This window comes from Ambystoma mexicanum, chromosome 12, assembly GCF_040938575.1.
Source record: "Ambystoma mexicanum isolate Mex_15411 chromosome 12, UKY_AmexF1_1, whole genome shotgun sequence".
Lineage (NCBI taxonomy): Eukaryota > Metazoa > Chordata > Amphibia > Caudata > Ambystomatidae > Ambystoma > Ambystoma mexicanum.
This window is the reverse complement of record NC_090936.1, coordinates 584,586,374-584,608,857: the sequence shown is the minus strand read 5'-3', so window position 1 is coordinate 584,608,857 and position 22,484 is coordinate 584,586,374. Positions and strand designations below refer to the sequence as shown.

The following is a 22,484-nucleotide window of genomic DNA, read 5'->3' as shown; positions in this document are numbered from 1 at the left end:
ACTCTGCATCACGCCTGGAGCTGTTATCAAGGGAATAGAGCTTACAGAATACAGATGGAGAGACCCAAGCAGAATCCCCTCGGGAATTAATTTACCGATGGCTGTGAATGCCTCCGAAATGGGAACCATCCAACGGGTGATGGAAGACTTGGAAGCCTGAGAGCCTCCAAAAGTAAAACAATGCCTCAGACTTCCTGAAGGATTTCATCTGAGAGAGGGAAAACTTGAGGATCTGCTTGAGATTCAAGGAACGTAGGGCACTCTCTGCCTCGGATTGTGGGTTCGGGAAGAACACCGGCAGGCAGATCTTCCGATTCAGATGAAATGAAGAGACCACCTTGGGCAAGAAAGTTTGGGTGAGTGCGCAAGATGACCTTGTCATTGTGGAACGTGGTGAAGGGATTGCACAAAGAAAACGCCTGCTGCTCATTGACCTTGCACGCACAGGTGAGAGTTACGAGTAGAACCGTCTTTAGCGTTACCAGCCGGATGTCCACAGAGGCCATCGGCTCAAAGGATTTGCGCTGCAAAGCTGCATGAACCACATTGAGGTCCCAAACCGGAAACAGCCTATGCACCGGAGGAAAATGCGTAGACAATCCCTTGAGGTGGGCCTTAACCACCGGGAGGGCCGCCGAAAAAACACATGCTCAGGGGAATTCTTGTAAGCCCTGATGGCCGCCAAATAAGTGCGGCAAGTATCTACCTGAACTCCCGAATGAGCCAGGTGTACTGAAAAAGCCAGTACGTCATCCAGAGGACAGGTGATAGGATCCAGTCCCTGGTCACAAGCCCAATGGCAGAAATGAGTCAATTTACTCTTAAACTGGGACCGAGTAGAGGGCCTCCTTTGTCTTTTAAATGATGTCCCAGTTGTCATTGAAAATTGAGCATGCTAAAGCCTTAGCTGGTCAGGAACCAGGCTGCCAGCGCCAGCCGGGTACGGATGTTCAACTGCCAAGCCCTGCTACGTCAGGAATCCCATTTTGGGGATCGGAAAGGTGGACGGGACCTGGGGAGAACAACTGCAGCAGATCCGAAAACCAGCCTCTCGAAGGCCAGTAGGGGGCAATCAGGATGAGGCTGCAGCCCACCGATCCAGTTCTGCCCACAAAGCAAACTGTGGGCACTTGGAATTCAGAGGAGATGCAAAACAAATCCAGGTCTGCGATGCCCAACACTGGAACAGGGTCAACAAGGAGTCAGTGTGCAACTCCCACTCGTAGGTGTTGAATCCCAAGCGGCTCAGCTGGTCCGCTTCAGCATTGCTGTCCTCTGGGAGGTTAACTTCTGAAATTCCAACCCCCCCACCCCCCAGTCAGGGCCCATTCTCAGATCGATACCGCGTCCATGCACAGGAGGACGGAACAGGTGCCACCCTGCTTGTTCAGGTAAAACACTGTAGTAGAATTGTCCATCCTGACCAGAACAGACCTGTCACTGATATGGGGCAGAAACACCTTGACAGCCAGGCCAACTGCGCTGAGCTCGAGCAGATTGATATGCAGGAGGGCTTCCGCCCTGGACCACACGCCATGAATGGCATAGCGCTCCAGAATAGCCCCCAGCCTAAAAAGGAGGCTGTTGTCGGGTGAAGGGGCTCCCACGGAAACATTGCTGTCCAACTACCAGTAAAGATCAGACAGGAGGGGCTGGGGTATTGGAAGCCTGTCCGACTGAGACCCTGTCTCCTGATCCCAATTGGCTGCCAGGTGGAGCTGGAGGTGCCTCATCTTGAGGCTAGCCTGCTGTACAGTGAGCGCGCAGGACGCCATCAGCCCCAGTAGGTGCTGGAACCACCATGCCGAGGTGGTTGTGTTGGCCAGAAAGTACCACATTGCCTTGCAAAGGGAGAGGAGCCTCTCGGGCGTAGGCTACACCCGCTGAATGGCCGTGTTCCAATGCCCCCCTAGGAAGACCAGATCCTGGTATGGGTGCAACTGTGACTTCCTCACCAGCCAGTCGTACATATAGGGGTACAGGTAGGGTTTCCAATTTTCGGTATAATCTGAAAAACGCTGCAAAACATTGCACGTTATTGTGCTTCGCTTCCTCTGGGGAATCCGAAAAACACTGTTCTACTGAAGCTGCGAGTCTCACCATGTCAGCTGTTCACTTCACAGCCGCCGGCTCCTACTGTTCTGCTTCATTAGCAAAGATCAAAACAGCTAGCTTCCATATGGCGCCAAGAGCAGCCCCTCCCATCACAATGTAGTGCACAAAATTGCTACTGATATGTCATTAGTGACTGATGGGAGGGGAAATGCAGTGGGGTGGTGTAATGTCTGTGCACTGCAGGCAGCTTCTCTGACACAGACGCCAGGAGTTGGTTATCGTGTGTTTTGCTTTCTCCCCTTGACTTGCGACAGGGACCAGAGGTTCCTGCCTGACCCCCGGCCCGTTGCCTTGGCATCAAGGTAAGGAAGGTCCCCCTGTAGGAGAAACGCAGTGGGGGCTCTGTTCACATTGACAGAACAGAGCCCCCAAGGCTTTACTGCAGCTGCTGTGCCTGTGTACCCTACACTGCCTGTGTACCCGACACTCCCGGAAGTTAAAAAAAAAAAGAAACCCCTAAAACAGGAAACCTTATGTATAGGTGATGGCCCTCCAAGCGGAGGAGACCCGAAACTGTATTAACTTCTTGAAGACAGAAGGGGCCGAGTTCAGGCCAAAAGGCAGCATCTTTTACTGGAATTGGTACGACATAACCGTGACCCGTGGAAACTTCCGATGCGGCTGATAGATGGGGACATGCTGGTATGCATCCTTAAGGTCTAGGGAACACATACATTCCCCTGCACACAGAGCCTCTGCTATGTGTGCGGGAGTAATCATATTGAAACGCTCTAGCAGTAAAGACAGATTGAGAAAATGACAGGTCCAGGACAAACCACAGGCCAGCCTCGTTCTTGGGTACCGCAAAAATCCTGGGGTAGAAACCAGAGCACCTGTGATTGAGGAACCGGTTCTACCGCCTGCAAGAGCAAAATGACCTCCTGTAAAAGAGCCGGGACCCGATCTGACAAAAAGAAGAGGATGGTAGAGTAAAAGGTAGAGGAAGACTGATGCATGTCGAGACTATAGATAGGATCCAAGGATTCTTGAAAAGACGCTTCCAGCTGCCAGGTCAGCGGGCCACCACCGGAGAGCTGTGTTCCCCGACCTTGATGTCACCGTTTCTTAGCGTCAGTGGTGGGGGCAGAATAGGGGGAGCAGAAAAACCTGTGCAAAGTCCTCTGCTGCTTCCTCCTGTTGTCGCTGGGCTACCTGCCAGGCCTCTGCGTATCGCAGTCCCAGAACCCCTTGAAGTCGTTGAAAGCGTGGGGTTTGAATTCGGTGCTGCCCTGAGACTGGGGGAGGACTTTTGCCCTGGCTTTGCCAGGATGGCCAAGGAAGTGGCGGTTTGAGTGGCGGTTTTCTTCTTTGTCAACTTGTCATCGGTTGATGAATTAAAGATGTCCACACCCTCAAAGGGCAGATCTAGGATACGCTCTTGCACTTGAGAAGAAAGCTTTGTGGTATGCATCCACGCTGTCCTCCTCATCCCGACACCAAGCCCCCTGCTGGCTGTATTGATGTGGAAGACAGAAGACTCAATGGGGTCCTGCGCAATGATCCGGGCAGCCGCCAGACCGGCCTTGAAGGAGGCTTGCCTCGCCAAAGGGAGGTCAGGCAGAAACTCCCCGAGCTCCCGCCACAGCTTCTGGTTAGCCGCGGATAAAAAGGGGTCAGTTGGCGTGCCGCAGATGCACCCCTGAAATGGACTAACATCATTTGCCCCAAGACTCAAAGACATTGTCCTCCTTGGAAAGACATTGGAGGTGGCTCCAGTGGAGTAAGAGGACGAAGACAATGGTTTAGAATATAGAGGACGCAGCCACCACTGAAGATTATTGGTGCGGGAGGCCAGGAGGATTTGCTCCACGTACATCGGCCTGGATCTGCTGCCCAACTTCTTGTTCATCTGGGCGTTGGCCCTGGGCTTCTCCCAGACCTTTCTCGCAACCTGCAGGACATCCTTCTGGAGAAAGATGCCAGACCGGATTGTGGTGTGCTTATCCAAAACCGCTGCTAGCATTACCGACTCCGGGGGGATTCCTCGGGCATAAGGACCCCCAAGAACTCTGCCAGGCCCTAGAGGAAGTCATGAAAGGCCTGATGCCAAGGGTTCATTGTCCTGGGCATCATCGTCATCATCCCCCATTTTACAGACTGAGGGAAGTCTGTGTCCTGGGACACAGGTGCTGGCGGGGTCCCCCTAGGTCCGGAGCCGTAGACCGGTCCAAAGGATGTTGAGGGGGAGGTGTTGGTGGCACAGGAGGAGGTGGAGGGGTATGAGCAACTGGTAGGGACTGGACCGGGGGAGTCATCAGCACTGGCACCAGTAGCACAGGAGGATCAGATGGAGGACCCAGAGGAAGAGGCCAGGGAGGCACCACCTGTGGGATCACCTCCTTCACACTATATCCTTCAGTAGCCCAGTCATCTGAGGGAAACGCATGAGGAGAAGAAAGCGATTGAAGAAGCAGTCCTCGCTAGTCGCCGGATTCCTGGGGCCGTCCATCTGAAGCACTGGATCTCCGCACCTGGTCAAAGCACATAGGCGCCCGTGGCGTGTAGCAGTAAGACTGCGATGGGTAAATGTACCCCTAAGGAGACTAGATACCTGTACCATACAGTCTGCTGCTGCTTCCAGAGATAAGGGGGCTGGAACATTCTTGCAAAGCCCATTCAATGGGCGAGAGCACAGGCGGTCCCGAGGCGAATCCAAAATGGCCACCGGCCTAGCAGGCTCTGGCACGTGCCTATCCACTTATGGGATCTTGCGCCACGTCCTTGGTGGCAGGACGCGAAGGCACTGAGTTTAGAGGGCTCAGACATGGGAGGATACAGCCTGGGTCCTGCACCCGCCAAAAGCGTTCACCTCAGATAATTCAGGTAGACCCTTAGCCCTCGGCCGGCTGGCAGGTAGTCATAACGCCCGACTCACAACCTTGGAGCAAGCTAAGGTAGGCTGCGCGCCCTTGGAACAGGTAGTCGTCCTGAGGACAGACTCTTGGAGGTGACTCTCATGACAATCCTTTACCCCTTGGGGTCGAAGAAGAGGAGGAGCATGATCGCCCTTTCGAGGACAGCCTGAGCCCCACGGCTTGGGAGCCATTAGACTTCACGGACACGGGTCTGTTCTTGCAGCGTCCGGAAGAGCCCCAGGGCACCTTGGCCAGTAGCCTTGGAGGCCTTGGGCTCGCCAGAACCTGGATCTCAGGAACCCTTGCCTGTGGGAACTCCCAGGAAGGAGTTGCCACACTGAGGAGCTGTGCAGAACAGAAGGCCTACCTTGTCTTGACGAGAGGTCTTGGAGACTAAGTCCTTGAGGTGCACCAGAGGAGAAGTGTGGAATATCTCCTTCCAACGCAACAACTGATTCTTCAAAGCCCTATGACTGTCAGCGCTGTGGTTGGACCCCATGCACTTGACAGAGTGCAAGCACCGAAGGGACGTTAAATAAGATTGACAGACAAAGAAGGGGAGCAAGCGGAAAGTTAAAATGTCTCTGTGCTCGCTGCCTGGTCCGACACCGTCCGTGCAGAAAAAGGGACTGAGGTGAGGCGCCAGAGGGCAGGGCCTTGACGGGGCGTTCCCACGCTTGAGAATATGTCCCAGTGTGCTGTACTAAATTTAAAGGACAAGCTCGATTTTTCGCTGCTAAAGGTTCCGATAACTCCCCATGTTGTGGGACGCGCCCACAAGGATGGAGGAATGGGGTCGGGGCGGATGAGTATGTAAAAGTACACGCAAGAATGTAAAAAATAGAAAACAGAAAAATGTCTGCTTCCCCCTAGCCATCCACGGCAAGTAACCAAAGAGAAAGAGAAACAAAGTATACCTACTGCACTTTACTGTAAGGTGATGTGTGCAGTGTAAAACAAACAAGGAATGTCATAATCAAGGACAGAGTTCCCCTACATTGATAGTCATGGGGACGGACTAGTGCTCCAGATGTGCTAAGCAAGGTACGTAAAGCAAAAAGGGTTTGTCAGATCAGGCCAAAAACAACTGAGGGGGGGGGGGGGGGGGGGGGGGTTGGGTGCCGGGGGTAACTGAAATGATGGAATATTTGTAAGCTACAATCCAGGATGGATGTCCTGTTTTACAGGCACTGCAAAATCATCCACACCACACTGCCAGATTTCACAGAGGAAGGCCCAAATAGGTTCCAAAGCAGGAATGTCAAAACATTTATTAATGATCTTTGATGATCTGGGGTGAGGCCAAGTGCAGGTGTAGAGGTGTATAAGTGTGCGTAAACCATCAAAAAGCTTTCTATGGCAGAAATTTCACCAATCCGTGCTGATCTCCTCCTGACTCCACCACCCCTAAGATCTCACCTCCCCTACCTTCCTCCGGAACATCCTCCAAGCCAGGGACTGGTGGCCCACTTGACTCAGAAGATGAGATCTCCCAGTATTCCAGGGGTGCCTTGCCCAGGTAAAGTAAAGAGTGATTCCCTGTTTGCCGGCTGCCCAGGCCTGCTCTGCAGCCCGCAAAAACTCAGACAACAAGGTAAGGGAGGCAGTGAAACGTCAATACTTGGAAAACCTAGCCACTGTGAGTCTGTTTGCCACTGAGATTAAGCCAAAATAAAGGTATTTACCAACATCATATTTTGCCACAGTGGTATCTGTCCACAGTAGGGGTTGCCACTGAGATTTCGCCAGCATACAATTCTTGCCAACAACATGTTTTGCCACTTTGAGATTTGACCACTGTAAGGTATTTACCAGCATGATACGACAACTCAGATTTGGCCACTGTAAGGTTTTACTGCTGTGAAAGTTAGGCACTTTAAGGCATTTACCAACATCATATCCTACCACTATGATTTATGACCACTATGAGGTTCAAGCAAGGTCAGATTCTCCAAGTGTGAAGTTCAACTACAGTCATATTTTGCCACTGGGTTTTCACCACAGTAAGGTCTTACCGCTCCAGACTCGGGCCATTCAGAGAATGCAACCAGATTTCGCCATCATATCTCAACACTGTACCCTAATACCCCAGTGAGGTTTTGCCACTAGAAGTCTGTAAACCTAGCACATTGCAATATTAAGGTTTCACCTCTGTGAGACTTTGACCCTAACCTTTTACCATGTAAAGTCCTCAAAACTTGCAGATCTTAACACCGTAAGGTTTTACCACTGTATAACTCTGCTACTAAATCTTTACTATGTGAGATTCTACCACTCCGAGACCATACTACTATAAGACTTTGCTACTGTTGAATGGTGAGGTCCTGCCAACAGGGTTTTGGCCGCCCTGAGACTCTAGCGTTGTGATATTCTACAAATAGGATAACATTGACCCAATGAAACATTGTCAACACTGAGAATGTGAAAACGACAACTTTGTAACTGTGAAATTATATTGTGGCCCTAAGATTACAATATGATCAGTGCGACGAATCACGGGATTCAGCCACTTAACTACCGGGAGAGCCTTTCCCAGTGAGGCTAGGGAGGTGAACACGCTACGCGATACCTTCCCTAGTGGTGGAGGCAAGAAGGACCTCACCAGCAAAGATCCCCCCCTTACCCCTTGGGGACAAGGTCTCTCTTTCCGAAGAGCAACTCCCTAAATTACTTCCTCACAATCCAGTGGTAACCAAGCTACCAGAAGACGACACACATAACAAGGTGATATTTGTTATTGCCAAATAGAATCTGTGAGAAACCCTGAAAAAAAGCACTCCAGATGTACTGAGTTGAAGAAAACCATTGGAGTAATACTGATTACTAACAGAACAACTTTGAAGTTGTGCAAGGGAGGTCCCAACGCTGCATCATAAAACAATCCTGAGAGAGAGAGAAGCACAGGAATTTGAAATCAGCTGTGTGAGTGAAGCTGATAGAGAGGGACACAGTTGTCAAGGCTGGAAGAAAACTAGCATGCGACCCAAACCTGGAGGGAAAGTGAAGCCAGAGAAGTTGGAAGACGGAAGTCCAAAACGTGCAATTAACACCAAGTGGTGACGTGACTGAGAATCATTGGATGGTGCAATCCGAGAACAACGGCAAGACCACTCCCGGAATTGCAATGCAAGGCGTGCATAGTGAAGAAGAGAGGCCAACCTGACCAAAGGAGAAGAAAATCCCATACTGAGGGCAGGCCCAGTGACGCCAACCCTAAGAACGAGAGGTAATGGGGAAGGCGGGAGTCCCTGGAGGGATACCAACAATAACAAAAGAAGAATCCTACTCATCTCAGTGGGGAATAAGTATATATTACGTGAATACTCGTCCCAGTGAAGAACTAGTGTGGAGTAAGAGTGAGAATCAATACGTGAACAAGTGTGCACCTGCAGTAGGGTGCACCAGCATTAGTATGAGCCTAGGATAGTGCCAGCACAATACTGAACCCTGAGCTAGTGCCCTGGAGATCTTGTTACCCCCTGCAATAAGGCAGCCCAAAAATACTGTGCCCCTGCAACATTCCAAGCTGAAATACTAAGTTTTGAGACACATACCTACTACGCCCCTCTGATAACGCACCTCCTATGCTGCACCAGCTAAATCCACCAAAGTAGTACCTCACGCTGAGACACCAGCAGACCAGGAATATATACCAAGAAAGGAAATCATCAACCAGAACCACCGCGGCGGGACAACACGTTTTTGAATCAGTGGAGGTGCAAACAAGCATCTAGGAAAGAACCGTAAAACCAACTAACTACAACCCACAAATACAATTAAAGATACAAACCATCAAGCCCTCAACCTGAATACAAAAACATCAACAAAATGTCCCGCTTAGTAAAGACCGACACACAAGAAGATGCAACTAAAGTGCAGCCCATACAGAAGGCCATTCATCACAACCCAGCACATCAAAGTACCGACTCCAAGAAACGACCATATTAAGCTGCTTCCAGGAAGAGAGCCCCTTTGCAATACCACAACCAAAATCACTTTATCTGTTGCACTATCTATAGAACTATAACTCACTCCAACATAAACCCAACAACTTTGCAGGGTACGACGTTGCAAACCTAAGTAACAGATCTGAGAGGGATAGGAGAAAAACAATAGAACCAAAAGTCTACCAGACACTGTTCATCCCAAAAAACTGGCGAGAGACCACCACCCAATCTGCTCAGATTCTTTCTTCTTTATCAACAAAACAAGTCATTTCCCTGGCTGGACACCTCATAAAAATGGGCAGTGATCTCACTTGTGCTCTCTCGACTGGATTATTCAAATAAAGCCTAATTGGGTGCAACAAAATCTTGGATTTAGAGATGCCATAGGCTGCAGAATGTGGCTGCTTGCTTGCTCACTCAGTCTACACTGTCGAACCACATCACCCGTTGTGAACTCCTTTCATTGCTGACTGTGGACAAACTGAACAAACGTAAGACACTGTGCACTGTCCTTAGGTGCATAAACAATGAAAAACATTCTTTTAGAGTAAATTCAATTTGCTATTAATTGTAGAGCACTCCACTCTGGAAGGAGCAGATTGGGGGTAATGCACTGCTTTAAACACATCAAGTTGCAAGGTTGGTTCTTCCCCACCAACACCTTGGGGATTGTGAAAGACCTGGCTTTTTTCCCTATGGCTTGGCTCTCTGCCAGTTTTTGTCTCCAACAGCCAGCAGAGTGACACCACAATGCTGGCAAACCATACATTTTAGAGATATTATGAAACTAACATTACGAGGCAGGGGTTGAAATTAGAATTCATGGAGAAGCCGCTCAAAGTGGCTCCGAGGTGTTAGGGTTTTCCGTGGACAAGGAGTTGGTTGTCAGTCTCATGAATGGAGTGCCTGAATGATGGAGGTACTTGCTTTTTTCAAACCACATTAACCTCCGGCCCTCACCACTGCTTTTTATTGTTGTGTTGAGCTGTCTAGTACTTTTTGACATGTCGGTCTGTTGAATCCTGTCTCTTGCCAATTTCCTTTACATGTCTTCACGTTTTACTATCTCTTCAAAATATTTCCTCTTTTATTCCTTTACATTTTGTCAGTTCTTCCATCTTGCTGCTACTTCTTATTTAGTCTTTGCTGCAACATTTGTTACTGCCTTAATCTCGGTTTGTTTCTCTTTACTTCCACAACATTTTTTCTCTCGTTGCAACCTAGCTCTTTCTCACTGATGCTGCATCATAATGAGGCACAAATACATAGTATACAACAAATCTAACGTCTAGGTGAGAAGCAACTATATATTTGTGTCCAGTACATATGACTATTCATGCTTTTCATATCTTTTAAATGTTTAATAATGCACCTTTTATGAACATTTCCAGATACAGATTTAATGTCAGATGGGTACATTTGGGTTTACACCAGTTGGCTTGGAGAGCCAAACGTAGCTCGTGGTAACTGCTGGTGTCGAGCTAACCATGCTATTCTAGGCCCTATCTGGGAGTCAATAGCTCCCAGCAATGTCGAGCCCTGTGAGGCAAGCATGTAGATACCTTAATTTCATTTGTAGACCACCATATTAACTTCCTCAAAAGAGACCATGCTATTGCATGCACTTATTTAAGCATGTCATTGGTTTTGAGATACTGCATTAACTTATATTTTTCAATTTCGACAAACGGATTAATGGGGAAAAATTACTTTAATATTTCATAGTAAAGTACTAAAACATATATAGAAAAATTAAAATGATACATTCATATGGCTATACCGCTCCTGAAGGATGCAAACCTTTTGAGATGGCTCAAAAGGGGCAACACTCAATGCTATAAGAAGCCATGCAAAAACAGGCCCTATGCCGGTAAACGTTTCCAAATATTTAACTTAAAGAAATAAAAACATGATAAACTCACCTTACCGCCTCGGTGAATGTGGTACCATACGGACGTGCCACCAAAATCCACATGAAAATCTGTGTAACACCCACGTACACTCATCAGACAGTACCTGCCAAAAAAAGACAGCAAAGCAAATGAGAAGCGCAAGGATGAGAACCTGTGCATCACAAACATGCATGTTCTTTCTACAGTGATCGCCCTCTTAAGAAGTGGTGTCATTTTCAAGACCTTTACTGTCACATTTCTACTCCCATCCAACCCCATAACAAAAATCTAACTGCACCGTTTATTATTCAGGTATGGCATGAAACCCTTGCAAACTCAAAGAAGATAACACATTCTTTGTGCTAGGAGGCTTGAGCACAACAGCATGGGAGGCGTCTACTGAAAAATACATTAACATTTATTTATTTTTTATTTATTGGACATTTATATACAAGTTTAAGGGGTGGGTTGTGTGTGGGGGCAGAGAGGGGTATAAGAACAAAGTAGAACAGCAACAAACTTATATTGGCCTTGTGACAATCCTACCGTGCAAGTGCAAGACAAGGTGGTAAGTGCTGGTGGGGATAGAGGGAGAAGAACAAGTTACTTCTTACCTTGTAACGTTCTTTCGATGGGATGTTCCTCCGACGTATTCCTGATCTTAGATATCTCTTTCCAGCTTTGCTGGCCTCGGAATTTTTTTCTCTCTAGAGGGCGCTGCGCGTCGACGTCTGCCGAGTCGATGTCCCTCGACAGCTGCCGTATCGACGTCATCCTGCCTATAAAGGCTGCGCGCAGCGTCCGTTGCTCAGTTCCGTTTTGTAGCCCACAATAATTCTTTCTGGACTAGACTAATCACCCTGAAGGAGCATAAGCTGCAACAACAAGGGAAGTAGTACTGCTGGGATAGATGGGAGGGTCGATAAGGAATACGTCGGAGGAACATCCCATCGAAAGAACGTTACAAGGTAAGAAGTAACTTGTTCTTCGAAGGGATTGTGTCCTCCGACGTATTCCTTTTCTTAGATAGGCTCCCATAGCAGTATTCTGTTATTGGAGGTGGGAGTACTGACTTCATGCTTCCTCTTATTGATGAATAGAGTGCAATACTGCCCTTCCAAACCTGGTTTCTTGACTGGAGGAGGAATCCAAGTTGTAAAACCGTGTAAAGGTATGGACGGACGACCATGTGGCAGCCGCACATATGTCTCTAACCGGCACTCCTCTTTTGAGGGCCGATGAAGCTGCGATACCTCTGGTCGAATGAGCCCTAAGATTTTGAGGGGGCTCTTTTCCTGCCAGTTTATAACATTCCAAAATGGCTAAAATGATCCATCTGGAAATGGTCTGCTTAGTTATCGGTAACCCCAGCTTGTGACCTGCGTAGCCTACAAACAGCTGGTCTGCTTGTCTTATCCTAGCCAGTCTACTAATGTAAAAACTTAAAGCCCTTTTTGGGTCCAGCCTGTGTAACCTCTCTTCCTCTTTCCCCGGATGGGGAGGGGGATAGAAAGATGGAAGGGTAATCTTCTGTGTGATATGAAATTCAGAAACCACCTTTGGGAGGAAATTAGGCTTCACTTGCAGAACAACTTTGTCTTTGTGAAAGATTGTATGAGGGGGTTTACAAGAAAGAGCTTGTAACTCGCTCACCCTTCTAGCAGATGTAAGTGCTACTAATAAAACAGTCTTAAAGGTAAGAAACCTTAACGAACAAGAGTGGAGTGGTTCGAAAGGTGTGCCCATCAGGAAAGTTAGGACTAAATTTAAATCCCATAGGGGAACCTGGAATGGTCTTGGGGGATAAACGTTAACCCCTTTAGAAACTGTATTACCAAGGGTAACTTGAAATAGGATGGTTCTTCCGCAGTGCGCTTAAAGATGAATAGCGCTGCGAGATAGCCCTTAATGGTGCCAACTTGAAGGCCTGAATTTGCCAAATATAGAAGGAAGGACAAAACCATTGGTGTACCACATGAAAAGGGATTGATATTCTTATCCCTACACCAGCTGCAAAATCTGTTCCAACGGCAGCAGTATAAAGATTTTGTTGCTGGCCTTCTTGCCGAAAGCAACAACTCCGTAACATCATCAGGGAGGTCCCAATCCTTGTACCTCAGCCTTTCAGAAGCCAAGCGTGAAGGTTGAGGGTTTTGATGTCTGGATGGAGAACCTGACCTCCCTTCTGTGAGAGCAGATTCTCTCTGAGTGGAAGTCGAATTGGAGGGCAGATGGACAAGTCTAGAAGGTCCGGGTACCACGTTCTCCTGGCCCAAACCGGGGCAATTAGGATCATGGTTTTCCGGAATCTTCTCAACCCCCTGATCATTTGAGAAATGACAGGGACTGGTGGAAACGCATACAGGAGCGGAAACTCCCAGTCCACTATGAACGCGTCTCCTAGAGCTCCTCTCGGGGGAAATTCCCTTGAACAGAACAGATCGCACTTCCTGTTGACACTGGTGGCGAACAGATCCACCTGAGGGGTTCCCCAAAGGGCGAAGATCTCTTGAAGGACTTCCTGAGCTAGTTCCCACTCGTGGGAGACTGTGCTCTGCCTGCTCAGAGCGTCCACTGTCAAGTTCTTCTCTCCGGCTATGTGAACTGCCAATAGAGAGATTCCTTCTTGGATTGCCCAAAACCAGAGCTGCATCGCCTCTCTGCACAGAGGTAGTGATCTTACGCCTCCTCTTTTGTTGAGGTAATGCATGGCCACTGTGTTGTCCGTCATTATCAGGACATTCTTTCCTTGTACATATGGCAGAAAAGCCTTCAGCGCAAGTCTGATGGCCCTCAGCTCTAACAGGTTGATATGTAATCTGGACTCCGATGGAGACCAACGACCGCTGATGGTCAAGTCGTTGGCGTGGGCTCCCCACCCCGTGAGTGAGGCATCCGTGACTACTGTTATCTCCGGCCAGGGTTGCCAAAACTGCTCTCCTTTCAGAATGTTCTCCTGACAGGCCCACCACTGAAGGTCTCGAGCCACCCTGTCGGGAACCTGAAGAAGATCTGTCATTCTCCCTGAGAATTGTGACCACTGAGTTCTCAGTGCCCACTGGAGGGATCTCATTCTCAGGCGAGCCTCTGGCACTAGGAAAATGCAGGATGCCATGACGCCTAGCAACCTCAAAAAGTCGAAGGCTGGGAGACGTTGGGCATTTTGAAACTTGGTAACCATCTGTAGAATATCTTGAGCCCTCACCTCTGGTGGCGAGGCTTTTCCCAGGGAAGTGTCCAGGATCGCTCCGATGAACTGGAGTCTCTGCGATGGTATCATTTGTGACTTATTTAAATTGGGGGAGAAGCCCAGTCTGTGAAGGGAGTGGCAAACATGATCTAGCTGGATCTGAGCTTGTTCCGAAGATGCAACTCTGATCAACCAATCGTCCAGGTAGGGGTAGACGTGAATCCCTTCCCTCCTTAGACTTGCAGCAACTACCGATATTAACTTGGTGAAGACCCTCGGGCGGAGGTCAGCCCAAATGGCAGCACTCGAAATTGATAATGAGAGTTGCCAATTGCGAACCTCAGGTATTTCCTGTGTTTGAGATGGATTGGCACATGGAAATAAGCGTCCTGAAGGTCCAGAGATACCAACCAGTCCTGGAACTGAAGGGCCTGAAGGATCTGAGAAAGAGTTACCATCTTGAATTTGTCTTTCCTGAGGAATTTGTTCAATTCTCGCAAGTCCAAGATGGGTCTCAGTCCTCTGTCTTTCTTTGGAATGAGAAAGTAAGGGGAGTACCCGCCCTTGTTCCTCTCCGCTACAGGTACCGGTTCTATGGCACCTTTCTCTAGCAGGTCTAAAATTCCCTGCAAGAGGAGCGGATCTGGAGCTTTCTGAGAGCTGATCCCCGGTGGATGACTCTGAGGTATGTGTAGGAGAGGCAGGCAGTAACCTTGTGCAACTGTCTGCAATGCCCAAGCATCTGACGTGATAGCCTGCCATTCCGCCAGATGTTGAGTTAACCTGCCTCCTACAGGTGTCTTGTGAGGGAAGTCCTCAGAGTGGTTTTGGGGCGGCTGATGCAGATGCCGATGGTAAAGAGGCACCTGCTATTGCTGTGGCTTTTGAATATCTACCCCGTCCACCTCGGGTAGTTCTTCTTTGTCCCCTTTGAGCCGGTCGTCCTCTACCTCTTCCGAATGCGGAGTAGAAGCGAAAGGACTTGCCTCTCGCAGAGGTTCCTGTGGGACGAAAAGGTGTCTGACGGATTGCAGCGCCTAGGGATTTTGCTGCTGCCTTTGATATTTGCAGTTTTTCTAAACTGTCATCCGCCTTTTTCCCAAACAAAGAAGAGCCATCAAATGGCATGTTCAAGAGCCTGGCTTGCACATCTAGGGCAAAACCAGACTTTCTCAACCAAGCAAATCTCCTGGTTGTTGTGTTTGCCGCCATTGCTCTGCTGATACTGTCAGCCGAATCAATGCCCGTCTGGAGGGATTCGCACATAGCGTCTTTACCGTCCTTTATGATATTTAGGAACGCCTCCCTTTCTTCTCCCTGCGGGATGCAGTCAGCCGCTGTAGAAGCACACTCCCAAAGTGAATGGCTAAATCTAGCAAGGGTGCAAGTAGCATTAATAGATTTTAACGCCATGCTACATGCCGAAAAAGACTTTAACCATAGCATCATATTTTTTATCGTGCCTGTCCTGTGGGACGGTAGCGTAAGCAGTCTTGATGTCAGTAGAAGATGCTGCCTGTACCACCAGACTTTCTGGGGATGGGTGTTCGGACAAAAACTCCGGGTCTGCAGAAGATACCCTGTATTTAGTAGACAGTTTTTTATTTACTGCCGGGACGACATCTGGGGTTTCTCAGTTCGTCATGATTTTCCTTTGAAGAGCTTTATGAAAAGGTACTACAGGATCCTCCTGTGGACCTTTGTCAAGAATATCCGTGAGGTCATCCTGTTGGAAAGCCTGTGAAGGTGTTGACCACCCCATAAAGTCTGTGATCCTGGCTATTAAGGCTCTATAAGGGGTTTCAGCATGCTCCCCCAGGTCTGGCCTAGCGAACTCCACCTCTGGCGAAGTGTCTAAACCACTTGCCTCATGTAAGGAATCATGGAGTTCCTTTAATCTGCGTTCCTCTGAGGATAACTCCTCTTGAACTGGGGTTGCAGGTCCCTGCAACTCAAATGTCTCTTCTTGGTCAGATAGTTCTTCCTCTTCCATAATTGAGGACATTGTTCTCAATTGGTCTGAACTCACAAAGGGTGTGAAACCCATCTCCAAAGCAGAGGGTGCCAAACTTGTTGTAATCGGCCTCGAAAACGTCGATGTCGTCGACGCCGAAGGCTTCGAACGTGGCATCGAAAACAAAGGCGGAGGCCTCGAGGTCCTCGATAGAATTGGAATTCTGCTTGAGGATGTCGACAATCTCGACGACATCGTCATCGAAGACCTGGGAATAGCCACTGGGTGTGCCGCAACCGTGACTTTCTTTGGCGTCGACGGCGGTGTTAAGGATGGCGTCGAGTCGACAGACCCATGTGTCGAAGGTCCCTTCGACAACGGCGTCGAAGACACCGACCTCGGCGTCGACGGATCCTTCGAAGAAGGATTTGAGGTCTTTGCTTTACTCGAGGGTTCGTGACGCGCTAGAGAAGCTTTCTTCGCTGGATACTGCGACTCGCGGGGTTTTGGACCTTCGGGTCTTTCGACCAGAGCATCGCTCTCGGCAGTCTTCGAGGGGGTTGAGGCCGCTTTCTCGAAGACGCTCATCATATTTTTTCAGAATTCCTCCCATTCAGCCCAGGAACTATGCTTCGTGGGGCAAGGGATTCTCTTAGGTGAAACAGAGGAAGAGGACGAAGAAGGGGATCTTCGGCGTCTCCTTTTCGAGTGCTTCGATCTCGAGGAGTGATGGGACCCGCTTCGAGACCTGGAGCGCGAATGGTGACGAGGAGACAAATGTCTCGACTTCGTCGAGGAAGAAGAAGCTTTAGAAGTCTTACCTTTTTCCAGCTTCCCCCAACGCTCCTTCAGGGCCTTAGCTGTCATGGACATACAGTCCTCGCACTCCAAACAATGGTGTTCAGCTCCCAAACACCACAGACAGACTCTGAGGGTCAGTCAGCGGCATCTTTTTTCCACAGTCGTAGCATTTTTTAAAGCCGGACCGAGGGGTCGTCGGTTCAGACGAGGAAGCCATCGAGTATGGATCGAATATCTCGAGGAAATAGGAATAATTCTCTACGAAACTGAGCAACGATATTCCGAGGCACTGAGTAAGCGCGGAAAAAAGGAACTGAGCAACGGACGCTGCGCGCGGCCTTTATAGGCAGGATGACGTCAACGTCGATACGGCGGAGCTCGAGGGACATCGACTCGCCGGATGTCGACGCGCAGCGCCCTCTAGAGAGAAAAAATTTCCGAGGCCAGCAAAGCTGGAAAGAGATATCTAAGATAAGGAATACGTCGGAGGACACAATCCCTTCGAAGTGCAAGAGTGGGGTGCCCAAAGGGAGGAGGTGTGGGCAAATACTATGGGGTTAGGGGGGACAAGACAGCAAGTACCAGGGAGAAGGGAGGATAAGTACGGTGGACAGGGTGGACCAGGTTAGGGCTAGTCCGGGAAAGGGAGCACAAGGGCAAGTGCTTGCAAGGGATGCTGGGGGGACTGGTAGGGGAGTGGTCTGGCCTCTGTATGACTATGAAGGGACCAGGCCCCAGTTGCAGTGGTAGAGCAATTACATTATTAAAGCTTTTGGAAACAGGTTTGTAGACCATTTGGGTACCAATAGGTTTAAACTATTACAGGTGCAACAGCCTTAATAATTATAATGATAACAATAAGGTGGTGTCAGGAGGAAACACCAAAGGTGTTTGTCAGGCCCTCCAGATCGATACCTAAATCTGAGTAAGCTAAAAGTAATTTTTGTGTCCGTAGTCTGTAGCTATGGTCGAGGAGCAAAGGCACAGAAGGGATCCCAGAGAGGATGTGGTGTCAGATACAATAAAACAAACTGTTGTCTCAAACAAATAAATGCTCACACAAGGCTACTGTTCCTCATGTACGCTTCCTGTTGCAAGTAATGTGAGGAACCTGAGGGCGTCCTCACTTCCTTCTCCCGGATGGCCTCTGCTCAGGAGGCATGGGAAGGGCCATTGCTTTTGAATCCCGACCCTGGGGGTGGATATGCGAGAGAGCATCACCTGGGTAGAGGAGACTTGGAGAATGGAAGGGGGATGTCCTTGGGTGAGATGCAATATCCTCCATTTCATGATGAACCTTCAGTCCCAGCAGCCTTTGTGGGCGGTTGTGATCCTTTACCTTTTCAAAGAACTCAGGGAAATATCAATGTATTGACACTAGGAAGAGGTTAAATAGGAGGATATTTCCTTATTTAGGGAGGATACAGATGTCAACCCCCTAACATTGTTTCAGAAAAACAAAGTAAAAAACCAATCGAAATGTGTGCAGATCCCATCAGTCACACCACTCTAGTACTGAAATGAGGAAGAGGCCTGGAAACAATTGCAAGGGTCAGGCATGTCCACAGAATAGAACTAAGTGTGGTCAGGCAATTGAATTTAAGGGCTCGCTCCTGCAACCTGCCAACAGGTCAGGTGCATGAAAGGTGTAGCCGCCAGCAAGAGAATGGAAACCAGCAGGAGAGAAACCAGGCTCGGAGAGACTGACCTGAGAAGGGAGAATTCCTACCCAGGAGGGGGCTATCGAGGAGAGTCTTGCCTGGTGGCCAGGACGTCGGCTACTGCAGAGGAGAGACAGACTCTGAAGCGTGAGCAGGCTGTGAGAGGGTTGAAACAGCTAGAGTCTCCTCTGCCTTGTGCCCACAGCCACAGCTGTGGGGCTCGAAAGACTCCTAAGTGCTGCAGGGCATCAACAGCGTCTGCAGGTGAAGAGCGGAGCTACCGGCAACCCACAATGAAGTTTGCAGAAGTCTAGCACTGATCGCAAAGATCCCGATAAGTGTGTGCAGAGCCGAAGAAAGCCAGGAAAAAGAAGAGGACACCCGGAGGAGATGCGGAGGACCAGTGACTCAATTGAAGGGAACACTCATACCAGGGTGCTCCCGGGGCTACAACTGGGCATATGGTAATGCCGGAAGAACTGAAATATGTGTGTAATTGATGGTGAACCCAAAGTTGAAGCTTTCTGAACATAAAGCAAACTTTGAAGGAAAGCTTTCATTGAATATAAAGCAAGAATTATTGAATACCGAACTAAAGAAAAGCTTTGATAAGCCTAGAAATGAAATTAAAGCAAGTGTGAAACACAAGTAATGAGCACTTATGAAGATTGTGAAACAAAGGTGGGGAAAGAGTGAGCACCACAGAGTGAGTTGTGTGGAAGAACACACTGTGGCAAAGCCTAAAGACTTGTCAAGAAGAATCCAAAGTGAATGTAAACCAAAGCACAGGTGCAGTGAGAGACCTGTATCGGCAAGAAAATCTAGGGTTATCGGTTGTGTGACCTGTAATAGGTGGATTGTGTGGTCCGACAACTGCCCCTAGACAGAGGATATCCTGTCTGGAAAGGCCAAGTAAAGTTCAGAAAAAGAATCTCCACTTGTGAATGAGATTGCGGAGGTGAACGCAAAAGATAGCAATTTGTATAAACTATTGAAGAGCCTGAAGGATTACAAAGTTGACCTGGAAATGGTTTTGAGAATTAAGAGACTTGAACCGATTGTGAGTTTACAGGCTGGAAGATCAGATGCCTTGGGGAAGGGAACCCCCGAGACCTGTTTGGAACTGTGTTGTCTTCTTGGGGAAGGGAAACCCAAGACTTTTTGAAACTACTTTGAACTTGGGGAAGGGAACCCTGAGAACTGTGTTGTCTACTTGGGGGAGGGAACCCAGAAGCTTTTTGGAACTGCTTTGAACTTGGCGAGGGGGAGCTGGAAAGTAAGCCAAGAGCTGGAAGAAGCTCAGAACCTTATTTGGAACAATATTTCTTTCGTTGCTGACATCCCTACACATTGTTTAGCTTTAGCTGAGAGGGCAAGCATAGGTTTGGGACACATACTTAAGTTGAACTTCGTGACACAGACTATTCTTAGTTTCTTTAGGTAAGGAAATCCCACCTTAGCATAGGGCAAGTTACGTCTTAAAGCGTCCTGACATTTAAGAAAATAAAAGCGTTTTGTTTGAACCTTGAATCTGTTGTCTGTCTTGCTTTACGATACCTTCACATAAATAACTTAACACCTGGCAGGAATTTAACATTTATGCAGCTCATTTTCTGACTCTGGTCGAGGCAATTCCCATACTCCATATCAGGACCCCAGACCAGGGACTGTCCCCATGGGATCCTCCCACCACCCGCCGCCATCCACACCCCAAGCTACATATTTGAGCTCTCTCACAGGATGTTGCATCTTACCCAATTTGTTTTTAATGACAGTTATATTTAGATGCCCTGCTGATTCTAGACTATTCACCACACAGTGGTTAGGACGGTTATTCCACAGTCCTCTTTTGAGAGGTGCGAAGAGACCAATCCTGAGTAGAAAAACAGGGTGTCCACAAAGTTAGACCAAAACAATTTCAGTGGGTAACACAGCAGAGCAGTCAGTTTTCACTATTAGGAGGGGATGGGCTGGTACCAAAGTACCATTAGTCCTATATAAATGGAAAACAACATACAAAACTACACCATTTTTTCTACAAATATACATACATTACATGGCAATATAATATTACATTAGGATGAAAAGATGCTTTCAAATAAGTATTTTGAATTAGATCAAGAAGCAAGTATATAGCAATACCACAAAGTATAGAAGTCGTACATTCCAGTTCACTATAGGGAAAATAATATCGCTAAAGTAAAAAAAAGGAAGCTTTGGCCCATTCGTGTTGTAGAATTGAGGGAGACAAAGCATTAGAACATTTTAGTAAACAGGACCAAAAGGCCAACAACAATAAAATCAGTGGGGCGGCTGGGGGGGTTGTGTTGATAAAGGTCCCTGTTGGCAATTAGAAACAAGTTGAAAAAATTAAAGCAGTAGTGTTAGTGTAACACTATTCCTTCCTATGGAAATGAGTGACCCCTGGTGATTAATAATATTAATATCTCGAAAAGAATCACTGGGACCTTCTTAAATTAAAGTCTTTGTTCTAAACACTCCATTGTCCTGTGAGGGACCGGATGGAGATTTGTATTCCGACTGGATGTTGCTGATCTGGACTTCTTTTCAATAGGGCTTTCTCCAAACTGGACTAAATGCACGGAGCGTTCAGAAAAACAGTGCCAGATTTCCTAAGAGGGATTTTGGAGATGCTGCACAGATTGGTGGGGGAGCTTACCTAACAAAGGTGGTTGAAGCCACTCGGCCTGCACCCATGAAAGACACACAAAAAGTGACAGGCAGCTGCAGGGTTTACCTAATTGGAACAGCCGCTGAAGGACTGCCCGTTCCATCTGTAAATCCTCAGCGTGTTGCTGATGTAAGCAGTAGTGCCTGGTAAAAGTGAGGGGCAGATGTTGCCGCTTGGCAAAGGTCTCTGATGGGTACACCAGACCAGAGAGCCACCGATGCAGCCGTGGCCCTAGTGGAGTGCGCTCTGGGTGCCGTTTATAACGGCCTTTTGCCCTTAGAGTGGCAGAAGGAGATTGTAGATGAAACCCATCTTCAAATGCCCTGTTTTGATATGGATTTTCCCTTATTGGATGGACCAAAGTCGACAAACCGCTGCTTCGACGATCTGAAAGATTTTGTGCGATCCAAATAATGTCCATGCCCTCTTGATATCCAGAGAGTGCAGGGCCTCCTCCGCTGGTGAAGTGGCATTTTGAAAGAATGTGGGCAGAGTTATGGTAGCATTTTTATGCAACTCTGAAGGTACTTTGGGGATGAAATGTGAATTAGTGGAAAGAAACACTTTGTCCATCATGAACCGTTGATACAGAGGGTCTAAACCAAAGCTTGCAGCTCTGAAACAGATATAGAGGATGTAATGGACACTAAAAAAGCCACTTTCCACATTAGAAATTTTATGTGGGTTGTCAACAAAGGTTCGAATGGAGGCTTCATAAAACCTGTCAGTACCAGGTTCAGCTTTCATACAGGTGGAATCCTTTTCTTTGGCGGAAATGTACGAAAAAGCCCTTTTAAGAAGTGTTTGATTAACCTGTCACTGTAGAGAGGAGATGATCTTTTCCGTGCAAACCTAGAGACTGCCGATAAGTGCACTTTGATGGAAGAAATCGCTACAGCTTCCGTAGCGAACTTTAACAGATAAGGAAGGATCTGATGAGGCGTTATAGCTAGAGGCTGCAGGTTAGGCTGTTGTGCACACCATGCACAGAATCCTTTCCATTTTCTGCCATAGGAAATGTTGGTAGAAGGGGCACTAGTGTGTGCTACTATGCGCTGGCAATCTTGAGGGATATTCAAATGACTGAATTCAGAGTGGTCAGGAGCCAGGCTGTTAACTTGAGAGAGGCTGGGTCGTGATGAAAGATCATCCCGTTGTTCTGGGCTAGAAGATTGGCATGAGAACCTAGATGGATTGGATCGTCCACTGCCAGTTAAAGGAGGTCTGAGAACCAGGCCTGCCTGGCCCATTACGGGGCTACCAAGAATATTCTGCAACAACCTTTGCATATCATCTGTATTGTTTTCCTGATGAGGAAACAGAGGGAACGCGTAGGCAAACACGCCATTCCAAGGGAACGAAAATGTGTCCCTTGAG

At 48.1% G+C, this 22,484-nt stretch overlaps 1 protein-coding gene across 6 annotated transcripts in view; it reads right to left on the bottom strand.

The window, feature by feature from the left end:
• KDM2A (lysine demethylase 2A) overlaps positions 1 to 22,484 on the bottom strand; it is a 1,348,567-nt gene that overhangs the window by 697,466 nt on the left and 628,617 nt on the right. For all 6 annotated transcript variants that reach the window (XM_069628943.1, XM_069628942.1, XM_069628941.1 and 3 more), the window contains one exon: positions 10,840 to 10,933. In XM_069628943.1, coding sequence (XP_069485044.1) covers positions 10,840 to 10,933 — 94 coding nt within the window. The remainder of the gene's footprint in view (positions 1 to 10,839; positions 10,934 to 22,484) is intronic.